Here is an 18367-nt window from a genome sequence, read left to right on the forward strand (position 1 = left end):
CAATTTATATTTTTAACCTTCTGCAGTAACAACAAATATGATATTTACAACGTTTATTATTTAATGATCGAACAGTAAGATATTGACATGGTTAATACATTTCTTCTCAAGAACTTTGAAGAAATTTATCTTATCCTCCTGAGACCCTGCCCGTTGACATGCGTCCTCTGTAGTGGATGGGATGCATAGTGGGCGGCTATTCAAAATGTGTTCTCCCATATGAATGTGTCTTAATGTAGTGCAGCCTCAGAGGTAGCGCTGCCAGTGTCTCCTCTGAGCCGGTCCCGAGCCCGGATAAATGCAGAGGCTTGAGCCGGAATGGCATCCAGCGTGAAACCTCGCCAGAATTAAGCATAATCACCCACCCGGATGGTTGGTTTGCTGTGGCGAGCACTGATAGGGACCAGCCGGAAGAGGAAGAAGAAGAATGCGTCTTAATGTCACAGTTGCACATTTATCACTACAGGGGATGTTAGTGTGTCATGCCATACTCTGCCACTCATTGGTCAGCTTTTATAAGTGGGGGGCAAGATGGCCGACAGAGCAGCAGGTGTGCCTTGCAGGGGTGAGAAATATCTGTCCTTTCCTCCTATTCTAGGAGACCCTTGCAGATTAAATATATATATTATGGGGATGTCAAGCAACAACTAAAGAGTAATGCAATTGTTAAAATATTGATTTCGTGATTTGAGGAAATTGTGATTAAAGATGCACGCCATCCACTAAATTGGACACCGTGCACGTCGGCATGGCTGCGCAGCTGCCAACACAGACACCAAACACAACGGCCTAAAGTCCTCCTGGTGACTTACATCTTCGTTTTCATCACTTGCTTCTTCTTCACTCACTTCTCCTCTTTGCTGACGCAGTCGTTCAGACTGTGAAGGCTGAACGGAGGAGCTCATCGCTGCTAAAAAAATTGCTGCCATACTCAACGATAGGAATGAGCTGGGCGCTACAACCAAATTATGTCACACCCAGAATGCCTTGGGACGTAAACAACATTGGCGGCCCCCCAAACAACGGATTTTGTAGCTTATAAGAAATATTGTTGTACATGTATTTACGTAGTAGAGGTAAATATGAGTTTTTAGTCAGGGATTACTTTAAAGATGACTCAGTCAACAATTATATGAAGTGTGATTTAATGAGAAATGCAAAAGCTTTGCTCTTTTTTATTTTATTTAACATGACATCTTCTATAGAAGTGGATGTTTGACACCTGTGATTCTATTTGAGAATACTGTACATTCTACAGAGCAGGAATCACACACGACTCGGACAAATCCCCTTTGTCAAATCATTTTGCCGACATTGTTACCATGGTAGCAGGTTTGATTTAATGTTACTGTGCACAGAGGAACCAAGAAGAATCCATCAAACAGCTGCAGGAAAATGCACCCGTGCTTTGAATGAATACATTATTTGTAAAACAAAAAGTTTTATTTTGAACTCTGAGGAAAATAAATAACATGGTAAACAAATGGGACATATCTGCTGTCAATTCTATTTTTGTTTTGTCATGCAGACAAAGCAACTATAATCTGTGTACAGTAGTTTATGATAAGACAGCTGGCAGGTTTATATTGCGCCACATCATTCAGCTGACTCCAACAAACATTCAGCTCATTGTTCGTCTTTGCGATCTTCTGTTTTCATCGCAGAGAGAATTGTTTCGGTCCAAATGTCTACAGCCCCTGAAGAAACCTGCAACGAAACACTATGTATAAATACAAATCATCCTCATATTAATGCAGTTTAATTGCATTAAATAATTGTATTAATACATGAAGACTGAAATTGTTATTAGAAGTGAAAATTAATATAAATCTATTGATGTCATTCTGGTTTAAACAAATGCAGAAATTTCTGGTTGGTTTATTCTTTTAATTGGCCGGGTAAAGCGCTGAGTGAGAAAGACAGGCACTAACCTCAGCCTGCACTTGTTGAGAAAAATGCCTCTCCTCTCTGGATAATCTCTCCTCCAAGAACCATTATCTGTGAGAGCAGATATTACAAGAGCCCCATAAAATACATGTTTTCTGTGTGATGAATACCAGAGAAAACCTTAGTCCACAGAGGTCAGTGGGCATCCTTGCTCCTTCCCAGTTGACTCACCAGGCTCTGAGTTTCTTCTTCCCATCAGACCAACAAAAATGTCATGCATTTCCCCTGATGAGCAAAACGAGAACCATTAACCTTTGTGTTTTATGATGTCTTCAAAAAAAAAAAGAAAAATGTTGCTAAATTGCAAGACTCTTACTTTTTTGTGGTACCTGTACAGCATTTTCATCTGATTGAAATTAGATACAATTGAAGTATAGGAAAACAGAAATCAAATCATTTCTAAATGGTCCAATCTCAGAAATAGATGATTTACAACAACAAAAATGTTTCAGCGTGTAATATTCGTTTTATGATGATGACAATTAGTATTATTATAATAATAAACGTCATAATGGAATAAGACTACTTACCGGCATTTCTTCTGCCCATCAGTCCCACAAAGCTATCGTAATCAAAATCGCTATACCTCTTCAGAATATTCTGCTTGGGGTTGCCCAAACCAGTGGCTTCTTGCTATTAAGAGGAGAAAAGAACAAATGAGGCTCTCTTCAGAATTTGAACGTCTGATTTCCATCTTTCCATTAAACACAAGGAAACCTACATCTGAAGTTGATCTGCGCGATCCCGGCTCCGCGCATCTGGACTGGCTGTATCGAAGTTTCATGATGATGAACACGGTCACCAGTATCAAACTTCTCCTCATTGTTTAAAAACACCACCTGTGCGACAATATTAACGGTTCATTGTTTTACACGGGAAACACCTTAACTGATTATCACATTTAATCAGGAACCTCAGTGTTGCGCAAAACCTGCTGCGTAATCAGTGCGTAAAAACGCGCGGTGCAAGTTTTACGAAGCTATAATTCATTACAATTTCCACTGGAATTAATAACTTCTTGTTTTTCTTCTATGTATCCAACAATGGAAAAATACTGACAAGAGTAACGTACAGTTCTCTAGTATTTCCAGCCCATTAAACCTTAATGCGATTTTAAAACAAAACTTAAATCTGCCACATCACAACAGAAACAGATCTGCTACAAACATTTCCTCTAAAGCATCTCAATGTTTTTCTTTACCTGCTTTCTGACGAGTAGATAATTTTCTTCGGTCCGCTTCGTGCGACTAAGGTACCGAGCAAAGTGATTCTGCAGTGAGATCCGGGCAGGATAAATGAGGCGTCCGCACTCTGGAGTAATAAATAATAGCTGGATGCACGCGTAAAGCCAATCAGCAGCTGGAGCGTAGGTGGCGCACCGTGTCTCATATCACGTTGTCCCGATGACATCGTAGCGCACTCATTGACGTCCACCCTCCCACCAAACTAACACAGACAAGCAACATCAAGTAAAAAAAAAAAAAGAAAACTAAAAAAAAAAACGGGATACGTTACGAGGACGTAAGATCGTAATCGCAAACCCCTCAGATGGATTTTAGTGAGAACAGAACAGACACTAAACAAAATTAATTATCACTTAGTTACAGCTGATCATGCTTAAGGCCTATTCTAAGTACAGGATTCTCATGTATCCGTCTTTTGCCACCATCCAAGCTGAAATGTTCCCAAAGGTCCCTTTCCTCTCTTTTCCCAGATGACAGCCAGGATGCTAATCCTTTTAGGAAGCAATTATACAGATAGCAGCTGCTTCTGCGTGTCACTCTTCAGAACTGATGCTGTATTTGGCTTGATCTGGCACACCTGTGTGTTTACTGCTCATCATCCATTCATACAGAGAATACATAATGAAAACAGACACTTGTCCTTCCACTGCTGGGCGGGGTTTGTTACAGAAAATGAAATACAGTATAAATATAAAACTATAGTCTACTGCTGTAATAATTCAAGTGATTAAAAATGGGGTGAACAACTGAATGTTTATTCTGGAGTAGCAGTACAACAGGCAGATTGGAAATCCAGATGTGGACTTTTTGGACAGACACAAATTCCAGCAGTACTGAAACCACAAGTTATGAGTCAGAGGGTCACATTCCCAGGCCTTCTAAATCATTCCTAAAGAGTTCTGACATGCATGTCCTCTAACTTCGGGGTGACTGTTGGTCATCCGAAGGTAAGTAGCTCGAATCCTGGATCAGGCTACACGGCAAACTGTCATTGGATAAGATTCAGAACCGGTGCAGCCTCTGCCATCAGTGTACCAGAGTATATGCTAAAAGTTGGAAAGCAATATGAAATGTCATCTGACTATATAAATGCTAAGCAATTTGCCTGAATGTCACTCTGGCATATTTCATCACATGAAACAAAGAAATACGAAATAATTTGGTAGCTCCTGCATACAAATATAAGGATACCTCAACATTTTCAGATAAAACCTGTCTGGTTGGGGATTAACTTCACAACACCACAGTAAATCATGACATTTCCTGTGTCCCCCCAAAAACATTTTGCATTCATCATTCCCAGTTGCAACCACAGTCAAATTCATTGCTCATATATTTTCTCTTGAAATTACACAAGCAATTACACTTGTGCTGGTGTTTATACTCGCATTCGGAATACTAACAAACGTGAATATTTCAGCAAACTTTAAGATCCAAGCTGTGAACACAGGCAGGGGTGGCTGCTGCATGCATCCATCTCTGTGGCCACTGGAGGCCAAGGCTTTAATATAGGGGGGCATGACACCAACAACAAAGCTCCTGGCCAGCAGTGCCTTTCACAAGGGATTAGCACCGTTATGTTTTAGTAATGACTTCCCATCTCCATATTGTTCCCGATCCCGTAGTGATGAGGTGAGAGGATTGTTGCAGTGCGGGGGTTCAGGATGGGAGATCTGACAGAAGTGGGGAAGTCGTTAATTGAATTTCTACATTATTGATGAATGTTTTCTTTTTTTTATCCGCCCTTGTAATCAAAGCAGCCCTGATTTTGGAATAACAGTGCACACGGGAAGAGCCCCGACGGCTGATTATTCACTACATATACCATAGCAGGGGAAGTTTCTCATCCGATTGCAAGGCGGTCGAATATTGAGTCAGATGTGCCGTCGGGCTAGGACAGACATTCTGTCATACATCACAGACAGTCCCTGTGCTCAGCTGAAAAATAAGATATCCACCTTTTGCTGTGCTCCGTTGGATGTCATTCATTTATGGCACGAGCTACTCAGAGCAGGTAACACGATAGCACAAAAGATCGCTTTAAAATGTCAAAGAAGCATTCGTGGCAGGGGAGACAGAAGTCAAATGTCAAAAAAGACAGGCGAGATCATATAAAGCTGAATGCATGAATCATGCTCTTATTCAGGTGTCTCTCAAACATTTAGAAGCCAGTGTCTAAGAAAGAGGTTTTCTCAAATATTGGCTTATTTATTCGTATCCTATTTCCCCTGGTTTAAGATCAACTGGTTTAACAGTGCCGTTCAATAATTGTTGAATAGACAAGGATAACCTTGATGTAGAATAAAGAGTCACACAGAAAGAGACAAAAAATACTGAGATAAGACAATATAATATCTGTACAGTGCATCTTCTGTGTGTTTATTCAATGTATTTAAATTGTAATTTCTATGATTCTATATCGGCAAAAAACAAAATGACCATACATGCCTTGAAAACATAGTCTGGTTGTTCAGTTTGTTTTATATGTCCACATAAGGGTATCAAAATACAGTTACACACCCCTGTGTAGTTGGGTTGTGGGCAGCAGAGCAGCAGTTAGAGCCTGGAGAATCATCCCGCTGCTGTTACTCTTCTCATGTCTCTCTAATGGAGCTGCCAATCAGCCATTCGTACAGGCACTCATGGCCTGAGAGAAAGACGTTAAAGTCAGTTCCACCCAGGAGTCGGGAGGGGAGAGTGACGCGGCAGCCCTTCCATGTGAGCGATGTTATGAAAGAAGGAGTGCCCAGAGAGAGAGAGAGAGAGAGAGAGAGAGAAGGAGACTGTGGACAGCATGTACGAAAAATAAATAAATGAGTAGGGTGTAGATTTAGGTTGGATGCATGGCTTGGAATCTCTGGTCACTAAGTCCAAAGGGGATTCTGCATGTGTGGACACGGTAACAGGGGAAACAGCACTTCACACACTCCGTGGCCATCCCCGCTGCTCAGTCTTGCTTGTAGCGACACACAGACTAAAATAAGCAGCTCAAGATCATCTCCACAGTAGATCATAAGCCACACTTGTCAATAATTGAGTTAATGGGCTCAAATCTAATGGGGGAATTCAAGTTAAATTTAGGTTACAGTCCCCTTTACACCTCTCCTTGGGGCATGTAAAATGACTTTGATAAGTGCATTTCTTTTTATTCCACCCACTCTTCCCTGATACTTTGACTTGCAAGGCCTCAACGTGTCACTTTCATCTAAATGATAATTTGAAGTGTGTTTCTTTTTGACTGGCATAGATGCAGATATGCTTTGAAAGTATATTTGCATTGCACACACAATGGGTGTTTAAAACAGTGACATGCTGTGTCTCAATCATTTTTTTTCAGAGTTTTCTAAAAAGCCGTTTAAGTGTTTCTACTTCTCAAATGGTTTTTTGCCCACTTGAATCTTTTCTCTCAGTGATGACGGCTGGCATGGAGGCCTTTGGGGGAAAATGGCCCGCTGTTTTGGCTCTTGAATCTCTATCTTTTTTTTAGATTGGACCGTTAGCGGTGTCTTGTAACAATATTGGCTATTTTCTACTCATTACATAGCGACAATCCTCTAGAAAATGCATTAGAATCCTGCGCCTCACAGAGCCAGCAGTGGATCCCGTCAGCCTTTTCCTATATGCACTGGAGTTGATCCAATAGGTGCAATCAGACACTTGTATTGTTTTTCTGAAGTGGTGCAGTTCTATAGGTATCACTTAGTTGTAGGTTTGTTGCCACTGAGTTTTTGGTTTATTAATAATCACACACACACACACAAGTTACAAAACATTTCCATTGTATTTATTTTATTTGCAGTTATGTACACCATTCCATTTGTGATGCAAATTAACAAAGAAAATGGAGGCACATTTCTTCATGAATAAAAGATTGTCTAGAGGTCTCGGAGAAAAGCAAAAAAAAACAACAACTATCCTTGACAACGGTTTAATGAATATCAACGTCAGAAAGAATACATTAAAGCTAATATACAGTAGTCGATCAGTGGCAGAGTCCTCAAACTCATTGGAGTGAGACGCCTTAATGCACCCCCCCCCAAATCAGCCTGCTTTTGCCTGTACCTGAGAGCAATACCAGTCAAAAGCAGAAGAAATACCTTTGAAGCCTTGATCATTTCTGTGTTTTAATAACCACCCTTCTTACAGCTGCTGAGGTGGCCTCAATGCAACCTATTGTAGGAAGGTTTTTTCCCCATCTAAGTGATTATATCATTACAAAATTTGCAGTAGAAGTCAATATCAGTACTTCCTGAGGAATTATAACTATCTTCAAAGCAGGATAATCATGCTCTTAATTTTAACTTTTGATGTTATATTTTTTTTAATGACATGTGGTATGTGATATTTTTCTGCATGTCGGTATCCAGGTGAGTGTAATTATGTTCATAGGTGGAGGAATTACAGCACGAACATTTTAAGTGTATGGGAAGACACACAAGAACACTAACACCAATCAGTTTTATTCAGCTGGTGGTGACAGATATCCCTGAGACAATGTGAGAAATTTCCCATGACAGTACTGGAAATATAATAGGCCTCACTGATCTGAGCTCTTTGTTTTATTCGTTACCACCATCCCTCCCTTAGGGAACTGGGTTAGTGCTTTGATCTGTGTTCACTGATATTGTCATTATGTTCAATGTTAGCTATAACAGGCTTCAAGAGGCCCGAGTGTACGGCACGGCCTATAATTATCTGATGCTGCCAAATGAATGCACATGCTTGCTTAATTGTATGACATACTTCACATTATGCAATGCTAAAATGATAATAGGTTCCAAATGTGAGTCTTGTATATCAGAATGTCAGAGAAATCTAAGTGGCATTCAGTCGAGTGCGTACCTCAGCCAAAGCCGGGCGCGCCGACACGTCCATGTGTCAACTGCTTTAGCAATGAAAACACATATTTCATGGAGCATTCGCCTCATTTTCTGGCTGCATTATCTTTAAGAAGCAGTTTGTTATTGCTTTCACAATGTGAAGGGTGAATTATTGATCAATTTGAAACACCAAGACCGTTTCAGATGATAGCAAAGCTACGCCAGCAGCAACTCGAGCAGAAAGAGAGGAGTCAAACACACAAGTTCTGATAATCCCCCCAAAAGTCACATAACAAATGCAATTCAAGTGAAAAGATAAAAATGTTCATATGTAACAAAAATTCTGGCTACATATTTCCTTGGTATTTCACCCTTTTTGCTGTCTGTCACCCGGCCTGTTTGTAAGTGTGCTTGTCTTTTGACAGGACAAGGCTCAATGGTCCGTTCTCTAGGTCGCGCCCACCTCCTCCTCCTCTCCTGCTCACCTGCTTGCAATCATCTCATCAGCTACACCCAATCTTCTCAGCACTTTAGCCCTTGTATCCATCGAAACGTCTGTTAAACTTTGTGATCCATACACCTCCTCTCAGCTTGCAGAATTGTTTGTGCTGCTTTTTAGGTTTTTTTTGCTCAAGTTTGTGAGATTACTACCCTCCTGTCTGCTCTCAGCCCAGGCATCTTCATTTTTCATTGCTTTGTACTTTGCATTGTTCTGCCAGATGTCAGTAAACATGTGTTTAAACTTTTCTTCCAACTCTGTGTTTTACATTTTTGGGCTTGTCATCATTCAGGCGAAAGCTGTAATAAATCAACTGCACGCTACACAATCACCCCCAGAAATTAGAGCAATATTATACAGAGAATTTGGCAACCTCACATTCTCACAGGAGATGGTGGAGAAGAACTCAGCTCCGATTCTTTTCCAAATGCTAACAAATTTTCCACAACAACTATGCAAGGACAATAGGTCAACGAGAAATCTAAAGACTGTTTTTCCTCTTCATGGTTTGAGAATGAGACCCAGAAACTGTGACGTTGAAGAGTCGAAGCTGTGCTTTTCAGCTTTTGGATTAATATTCGTTAACAGCTGTCATGCCAGTTGTGTCGTGTATAAAAAGTACTCGGCAATATATCTGAATTTGTTGCAGCCATGCCTGTAAATAGCTTTTCCTATGTTATTGTAATTGACCATTCATGTGTATTTCTCTGGGTAAATGTACATGCTCCCAGTGAGGAGTTCAGTAATTCAGTAATTGTACATGGGGAGATTTTATTTTGGCGGGACAGACAGAAAAATAGAAGCTCTGTAAAATCCCAATCTACATACACACACATAAACACCCACCCACACAGAAACACATTTTTACATCCAGATGACTGATGACCCACGGCCGCCCTCTGTAAAAGGCAAGTGCCATCCATAACAGGCAGGCAGGGACTGGTAAAGGGATTATGTCCATAACACACGGTGTTCTGGTAAGCACGGCTGGCACTGCGTCCATCATGCAAGACATGAGGGCAGATTGCTCAGTCCATGCACAACTGCCAAGTGTGTGTCAGAGTTGTCTTAACAAAGGGATGTCGTCGTCACAATGGACGGACAATACCTTTATTCAACCTCGCTTAATGTAGAAACTGCGATTGACTGAGCTAAAGCGTGTCTGAAATGGGCAAGTATGACAAAAACTGATAAGATATCAAGAGGAGGAAGCTACTGTGAGCATGTTGAGCTAATTATAAACCTAATATGCACTGCTATCAGATCATAGGATGCATTATAATTATATTATATTTCTATGAGGTTATAATAATATGTTTTATCTGACAGTGCAAGGACTTGATTATAATTAATGAGCGGTGATTATCTTATGATAACATAGTATCTGGAAATAACAGTGATGCATCTTTATGGATGAATGACAGTACCGGTAATTGATTTTTTAAAATTCAACTCTCATGGAGAAATAAACAGGTGATTAATATATGTAGCTTTATTGGACATTTTCTCTGTTCATATTTATAATTGACATTAATGAGTCCCAATTTCATGTTAAACATTCATTCATTCATTTGTTATACTGACAGCTTTGTGTGTTAGCATAACCAATTCAAGGAAGCCAGAGAACCCGGAGAGAACCCACGCAGACATGGGGAGAACATGCCAACTCCTCACAGAAAGGCCGCAAGTCGGATTACAACCGGTGACCATCTTGCTGTGAGGCGACAGCGCTTACCACTGCGCCACCGTGCTGCCCCTCATGTTAAACATACTATATAAAAAAATATATATTAAATGAATTGTATGTGCATACTGCATCAATATTTACATAGTATGTATTCTTTGCATCAATTGTTTTCTATTGTGGGAAAATACAGTGCACACCCAAAATAAAATATTTTTTAAATGTAGAATGATTTTTTTGAAAGTTAAATGTGGTTGCATTTGACAACATTTCCTCCTCAATAACTGCTTGTTGTTAGCGTGTAGTTGGAAAGACACATTCTTTAAAGGAAGACACTTTAATGTCAGCGTATAGCTGAGAAAAGGAAAAGTACAGGTGGGATCAATTACATCAATCACTGGTATTCTAGATACTGGTCTACTATGGCACTTAGTGGAAAGTGCGTCATTGATAATGATGTCTCAGGCCCCTTCGTGGTCCTATTCTTTGTACGAAAGACAAAATTGCTCTGAGAAAGGTCAAGTCCCAGGATAGGCCAGGCCAGCATCAGCCTGAGCAGAGGTCCAGTGAGCTGGAATAAATGAAACTATCCATAAGGGTGTGTTCACAGAACAGGATGGAAAAGAGACGAGTCTGTGACGTGATGAACTCAATAATGATTGTATTTTCTATTTCAACTTAACTTTTATAGTAATTGAAAAATAAGTAATGCACTAATTCCTAAGAGTTCTGGTCAGCGCTGTGCAGCATGTCCAACAATCACAGCATGATAAAAATAAGATAAACTACAATGTTTTACTTTCTAAACTTTCATCTGGATGCTTTTTTTTAAAGTGGAATATACCATTCAAGATATCAGAGGATGTCTCCTCAGTCATCCTAGCTGGAAGTGCATGAGGAAACCAGAATCAAACTTATAGATTTCTCTTTGGATGTATAGTAATTTTTACAAATAATTATTTTTTTTCCAATGTAATCTTCCATTTGACTGTGGAAATTGTATTGATTCGGAGTTATTGGAGGACAAGAAGATAATTAAATCAGGAAAGATGAGTGAATGAAGTAGATAATTGTTTATTGCAGCAGCCAATATGAGATAATCAACCGATTATCGAACGTATTTGCCACTTAGATTCTTCAGGGTGATTTGGGACTTGCCCTGAAGAGCAGGGTAGCATGGTAACCCCCCCCCCTTCTTTCCGCCAGCGGCTCATCATCTAATTAATGGTGGCATCTTATCTTTCACATTGGATCCAGTGTCTGACCATCAAGCTTCAGTGTCATTTTGCCCATCAACCCCCCCCCCCCCCCTCCCCCGGTTCCCCACCTCTGCTTTCATCACCCTTATTTCTTGAACGGCTCCAGGGTTTGCCTCGCATGTACTGTGTGTGATTTAATTAGGACATTTCTGGGATCACATATGTGACTCACTGTGCTTTTTGAGTGACCAGCATCAGCAAGAACCTGCACAGCATGAACAATAGATGAGCTTGACAGCAGCTTGATGACAAGAGTGTCAGGGAAAAAAAAACGAATTAGGATGTTAGGATGATTTATATTCCCAGTAAAAATCTGCATTGGCTTTAAACCTAAGATTAACCGATTATCCCTGAATGCGTATTTCAACTCAACACATTTTCACCAGCTACACATTTTAGCAAAGGACCTTCATTCACTGTTTGAACATTGGCTTAAGTTTTCTCCTGTCAAGGCCTGTTCTAACTCCCTACTATGACATGAAGGTCTGCAGATCACTCCCCCCACATGCGTGGCTTTTATCTCGAGCTGCTGCCATGCCAACGCCAGTCAGGCTCATTAAGATGCCTGATGAAAACAAAATATGGCTAAACTGTCATTTTAGAGCACTTAATGACAATTTGAGTGGGACTGAAGTTTATTTCATCACACCTAGAATGTTGTATGACCAGCATCCAGAGATTACCTGCTGGAGGTAGGCAACTTTGTGTGGCCCCGAGTGGGAGCTATTGTGTGGAGGGTGACAATTAAGTTAATTTCCCTGAAGAGAGCGAGATATTATTTGGAGGATTGATCCTACAATCTGTTGCCTTTTCACATATGCCTGTTCTGTGTTTTGGGGTTTCTGTGGAGATGCTAGAGTCAAGCGAAAACTGATAAATGCGTGTCATTGCAAAGGGTTGCCTCTACTCCAAGTGATAAAAACTGTAAAAAAAAAAAAAGAGAAAAAAGTAAAGTCCAAGTTGCTATTAGAAAAGATGTTTCTTGTTTTTTTTAAAACGACAAACTCAAGCTTTTGCATAATTTTGAAGAATAGAAGCAGATGTAGCGACCAATCGATGTATCGATGCCGTAATCCAGGATTGAAAAGAACAAAATCAAGAATAAGCAAAGTAGTCTCAACAAAATGTTGTAGGTATTTCGGCAAATGATATTAAGTCTGTCGTTGAACGGCACACACTGAAGCGTGCACGTGCGTGCACTCTCTCAATCAAATCGATTTGCACATCTCGTAAAATCAACGGCTGTTGTGATGTTGTTTCCTAAGTCATAAAAGTTTTCAACCTTGAGTTTAGACTTCTTCTCTCAGCATTTGAAAATGATTGTTGAGATACTTTTTTTTCCATCTGAGATAATTGCATATTTTTATTTGCTCCATGACAAATGGAGATTGTGTTCACTGGAAAGCTCAGAAGAACTGCTATCCTGGCAACTGGCAGAGGAGATCGGGGAATATTGTGCATTGAAAATTACATTTCAAGACATGGCTTTGCATCGCTTTTTCACTGAAGGAGTAAGCAATATTCTCGAGTAGCACTGAAGTGCTTTTTACTGACACGGTTTGCCTTGCTGCAATCGCTGCTTGCCGTGTCAGCTTTGGCAATAGGTCTGACTGCTGGGTCAACACGCCCCCCACGTGAAAGACAAGTGGAGGTTGTTACCAGTCTCCATCCATTTGTCATTCTCTGGGGACCTGATGGCGGGTTCAGACTTTGTTTGAGCTGCTAGAACACTTTGAAATGAAAATGTTGTCTTTTAAAGTGGATTTGTTTTTGACTTTAGGAGTCATGGAGCAATCAAGACAAAAAAAAGAAGTCATGTCGGGTGAAGACCTCTATTTCACCACCGAATTTCATCCGGATTGGATCAGGATTGCAGATACTTCTGTCATCCAGATTTTCCCATTTACTTATAATGGAAGCTTTTTCAAAAAAAAAATTCAAAAATTAATATTTTGTAAGACACTGACCAAAAATCACAGTCATTAATGGCTCCGATATGCACTATCATGCATCTGATTCAGAATGAGGTCAGGGAAAAATATAACATTTTAACATTAAAACTCCATTTGTGAGGGTTGCCATGGTGACTTTTGCTACAGGTTGATTTCTGCCCCTGCACAGCTGCGGAGGCATTGATGAACTGAACGAGATGCACCTGTTACACATCTCACCCAATCAGCTCCTGCCTCTTTAGACCTGACTCTCTGGACTGTTCTCTGCCAGAATATCCTCTGTGTTTCCCTCAGTGTTTTCAGGCTCTCCCGTTCTATGTGTCCCTCCATATTCCTTAGTTCTATCTTTAATACCTGAGGAAACAGATCCAGTTGAAATCGGGGTAAATTTCCACAACAAGATTTTGGTTTTGGACACTTTCAATAATATCTCTCTCATTACATCCACAGGAGGTCATTTTTTTCATGAAATTTAGCTAGCACATCAAATATGCCTTTGTATTTAAACAATCTGTAATAACAATAACTATTATTATTAAATTTCCCTCAATTCCACAATTCTCACTTCATATTAGAACATTTCATATTAGCGCGCCAGAGGTACTGCAAACTACTCCAGTTAATTTATCCTGTTTCAAAGTGAATGTTTTTAATTTAATGCACACATTATTTATCAACTTCAGCCGCATCTTAGGGAGCTAATATTGAAATGTCATTTTAATTTTATTTCAGGCTCAACTTCCTTCTTGCACGTTGATCCAGAGTATCAGCTACTGTCACCATGGAAGCTTTAACTGCAGTTGGAGAAGCAGAGCTGAGTTCAACGAGCTAATTAGTATATTAGTCACAGGGGCTCACATGACTTCTACTGATGGCTTTTGTTTAATGGACATGAAAATTATTTGGTGTGTGTGTGTGTGTGTGTGAGAGAGAGAGAGAGAGAGATTAAATGAAACTCTGAGCCATAGCAGTGCCATTTGCAACTGGGAACTGGTTACATGGATAATTATTTGGCATCAGATGTTGGATTCGAGATTCCGAAGTGTTTTTTACTTATTATTTTAACAGTTTAGCCAAATTGAGATAAAATGTAATATTAAGAATGAAATTGACTTATCATATTTTTGTGTGTGTTTGAAGCTGTGTAGAAAGTAAAGTTGTGATGATCCCAATCATGCCACACCCTCAGTGAGACCTGGAGAACGTGTCAGATTTTAATTTAATCCAAATAAATTCACCAAATCCAATTTTCATGGAAGCAGAAAATAATGTTTTGCAAAAGTCGAAAAGAAAGGATGCCAAGACAGCACATATATGAATATTCAATACACAGTTGAGTTGATTCAGCAGAAGATATCGCATAAAGTCATCAACAGATTCCAATTAAATTGCACGGAGGTCAGTTAAAGAGTTAATTAAGTTTGCGGTATATCTGGATACAGAGGTAATCTTAATTGTATCCCTCTCCTTTACACACCAACCATGAGAAGTAAAAGTTAATCAGGGTCAATCTGTAAATGGAGTTTTCAATGTTAAAATTTAATATTTTTTCCAGACCTCATTCTGGATCAGAGCCAGAAGACATTTTACATATTGGACCCCTTTATGGCTGTGATTGTTAGTGAGTGTCTTGAATGCATATTTTACAGGATATGATTTTTTGAAAAAGCCTCCATTATAAGTAAAAGGGAACATCCTATTAGGTGCCATTGCATACCTTGATGATCTGCCATTTTTATTATGTTCAAAGCGCTGCAGTTTTAAAAATGTGTATGATGTGTAAATAATACTGGTCACGCTATTTAGGATGAAGAGCTCTGCTGAAGGACACTGCATTGCTTCAAGTGCCCGTTTCCCAGCTAGTCATGGAAGTAGTCTTCCATCTAGTGGCCGACTTGTGTATTGTTAGAGGATGCGCCAAACTGTAGATAAACTGTCGCCCTGTTTGGGAACTCTTGAGTCGGAACAAAATGCCGTCTGTCTATTACCAAAACTCAGAAACTCTCTCCAGACAGAACAATGCTGCCATTAATCAGACAGCACAAAGCAGCAGCAGCCATTCACTCCTTACCAGCTGCATCTGTTGCTCACAAAGGAAGTTCAGCATTGCTGGGATAAGAGTAACTCATCAAGACAGGGAGCACTAATGCTCAAAAGCAAATTGCATCAAACAAGCATTTACGAAAAATAAATCCTCATTTGTTTGAAATAATGTTTGCATTTCGTTAAATATCTTCGAAGAAGGATTCCAGTTTCCGTAGAAACAAAATCATTATTACCTATCCACATATCTCTGATGCCATCAAGTCTACATTTAGGATGCCGGTTATTACCAGTGTTTGATGCTTGAATTGCAATTCTGAGCAGTGAATGTGATTTAAAGTCGCTTTCCACTGTCACAAATCGTCTATACTTGTTTTGTTTGTCTAGTAATAAAATGCAACAAAGAATGTAACCTGCATGTTTGACAGTGTGTGGAAATCACTTTTGCACATTAAAGAGTTATAATTATACCGAGGAGGTGGTTTCTGACATGGACCCCTCTTGTGTGAAATAATCTATGTCAGACTTTGTCATAATCTTCTTCCTCAAAGTTTTGTGGCGATTGGTTCTATTGTTTTTGAATAGTTAAGGAAAATGTCAAATGCCCCATAGCAATGTCAAAGATGGTACTGTATCCATGTTTAGAATTCTGATATTGATACAACTTTCCTTTGTTGATGGTGAAATATGAACATAGAACATTTTGATCCTCATTGGACTGATGTTCAAGGGTTAACTGGAGTCTTTAGATGGAATGTGAACAATCCTTCCTTTGTTTGATGGGTATAAAGACCAGATTGTAGCAATGCAGTCATCTTGGGCCAAATCCTGGATTTCCTCATAGACCATTAATAAAAGATCAACTGATCATTTTGTCAGCTAATGAGGAAATATTTTTAACAGCATTGGTTTTGTTTGGCTCTGGGTTTTGCAGGATGAATGGGTTTTGCAATGAGGTAGAGTTTGGGCCACTGGACAATCCTGTATCTTGATCTTTATCTGGAACCAGAATTTCTATGAAGGATTCTTTACCCTTGTAGGAACAGCATCATCATATTTGTTTCTAAGGTTGTGGATAATGCAGACAGAGTTGGGACAAAAGTTACACAAAACACCCCACAATAACATGAGATCAGCCACACACAGATGTATGATCTGGGTACAAATCCATTCCTGATTTGGTGATCCTGAATATTTGAATTAATATGGTTCATGAAAAATTTGATATTGTAAGATAAAAAATAAAAAATAAAGCTACAGACTTGCAGCTGAAAGGAATTTATGGCTAAACCTGCATTGATTCAGGCTGATGTCAAATAAAGTAACATTGGAATTAAAAATTCTGTTGGCCAATTTTGTGTTCAAGGATAGATGGACATTTGTCAGTGCAAACGTCCCCCTTAAATACATCCTATTGTTTGATCAGATTGTGTTGGTGAATTTCCTGCACAAGTCTATCTATTAGTGGACAATAAATTAGAAAGTAGGACTACAACGCACTGATCATGCCTGTAAATGTGTTAGCGATACTGCGTGAGATGTTTCTTTCTGACATTTGATTAAAAAGTCATGGAACACATAACGGTCGACTCATAAAAACCCAGAAGACATGTCTTTGATTCAGTGATTTATTGACATTTAGGTTCTCTTGATACCAGCATTATGTTACTGTAACATTTCCTTTTCATTTAAATTACACTTATGTTTTACTCACATACACATGTATTATTATTTAATTTTTCTTATTGCAATAAACAAGAGTAGCCAGAATGAGTCAGGTATTGCTACAGTTTGCCATACAAACTCTTTGTCCCCTCAGACAATGAAATTCAAAAATAACTTTATTGGCAAGAAGAAATTACACCGTAGCCTCTCCGCTACTGTCTCTGCTCAAGGAGAGGCTAAGGGCAGAGTAAGGCTAAGGCTAGTAGCCTAAACACAGCTAACATGAAACACCTGCCAAGAAAATAGGAATCTAACATTTATTTCCAACGTGTGAATAATGAGGAGGATTCATGGGGAATTACCACAGTATGAACATATCTACGACAATATAAACATATCTGTGGCGCTGCTACTTCGTAGACCCACCAGGGACAATATTGCAGTATTTTGATTAGGTTAGTTATCGATCAAGTCACAGTTGGACTCCAGGAAGGTTTATTAAGCTTCCTAAACCAAATGCGTGCAGGTTTTAATCTCCTGTGTTGTTAGGCCAGATTTCTGTCTCATATTGGTGGGGGGGAGAGAGCAGGTCCTAACACACACTCAAATACAAATGGTACACACACACACACACACACTAACAGGAAGGAGAGCACGGATCCTGGAATATTTCACTCACAAAATGAGGTTTTGTTACAGCAAAAAAAAAAAAAAGAAAAGACAAAAAGAGCACAATGGTGGAAGCTTCCGCGAAGCCGAGCTTCTTCTTTAAGTAATGGCCTTGATAATATTCCTCGGGACTTTCACTTTAACATGTTTCTCACACAGAAAAAGAAATATTAATGCAACTCAAGATTGATCCTGTTGAACAGCTCTAGCTTGAATCCCTTGATATCTGGTATCGCCCTCTGTCCCCCAGGCAGAGATTAACATCGTAAAAAAGGCCCTTTAATATGAAGGGCCGGTCCCTAAACACAGCCCAACACCCCCCCCCCCGTCTCTCCGTGTCCCTCTCTCAATCTCCCCCCCCAAGGGCTTGTGTTTCATATGGAAGAACTGAAAAGTCTGTCAGCCGGCGTGCTCCCAGTTTACACATGACTGCAGACAACGTGTCACAATGAGAACAAGTCACTGATAAAAACTGCTCATTGCATTGCAATATTCAGACGAAGGTAAGACGTTAGAGCTCATTGCTTCTCAATGAAAGGGCACAGTGTACATCTTGTTCGGAAAAGGGTGCGTCCCCCCCCCCTC

The 18367-nt window shown here is 39.7% G+C and overlaps 1 protein-coding gene across 1 annotated transcript; it reads right to left on the minus strand.

The window, feature by feature from the left end:
• Positions 1 to 1140: 1140 nt before the first annotated feature.
• On the minus strand, positions 1141 to 3221 carry tac3a (tachykinin precursor 3a). The gene is made up of 7 exons (XM_068748678.1): positions 3149 to 3221; positions 2669 to 2786; positions 2478 to 2580; positions 2264 to 2293; positions 2119 to 2172; positions 1932 to 1998; positions 1141 to 1707 (listed from the first exon to the last, which is right to left on the minus strand). Exons 2-7 carry the CDS (start codon positions 2768 to 2770, stop codon positions 1689 to 1691), a joined length of 375 nt encoding a protein of 124 aa, XP_068604779.1. The 5' UTR covers positions 2771 to 2786; positions 3149 to 3221; the 3' UTR covers positions 1141 to 1688.
• Between the last annotated feature and the right edge of the window lie 15146 nt (positions 3222 to 18367).

The sequence above is a fragment of the Brachionichthys hirsutus genome, chromosome 2 (genome assembly GCF_040956055.1).
Source record: "Brachionichthys hirsutus isolate HB-005 chromosome 2, CSIRO-AGI_Bhir_v1, whole genome shotgun sequence".
Lineage (NCBI taxonomy): Eukaryota > Metazoa > Chordata > Actinopteri > Lophiiformes > Brachionichthyidae > Brachionichthys > Brachionichthys hirsutus.

Excerpts from the sequence above, each read along its gene's own strand:
- tac3a (XM_068748678.1), bottom strand. The coding sequence starts at position 2,770 with ATGAGGAGAAGTTTGATACTGGTGACCGTGTTCATCATCATGAAACTT. Across the intron at positions 2,294-2,477 it reads GATGGGCAGAAGAAATGCCG|ATGAAAATGCTGTACAGGTA; the intron begins GTAAGTAGTCTT and ends AATTTCAATCAG. Across the intron at positions 2,173-2,263 it reads TGTACAGGTACCACAAAAAA|GGGAAATGCATGACATTTTT; the intron begins GTAAGAGTCTTG and ends TTTGCTCATCAG.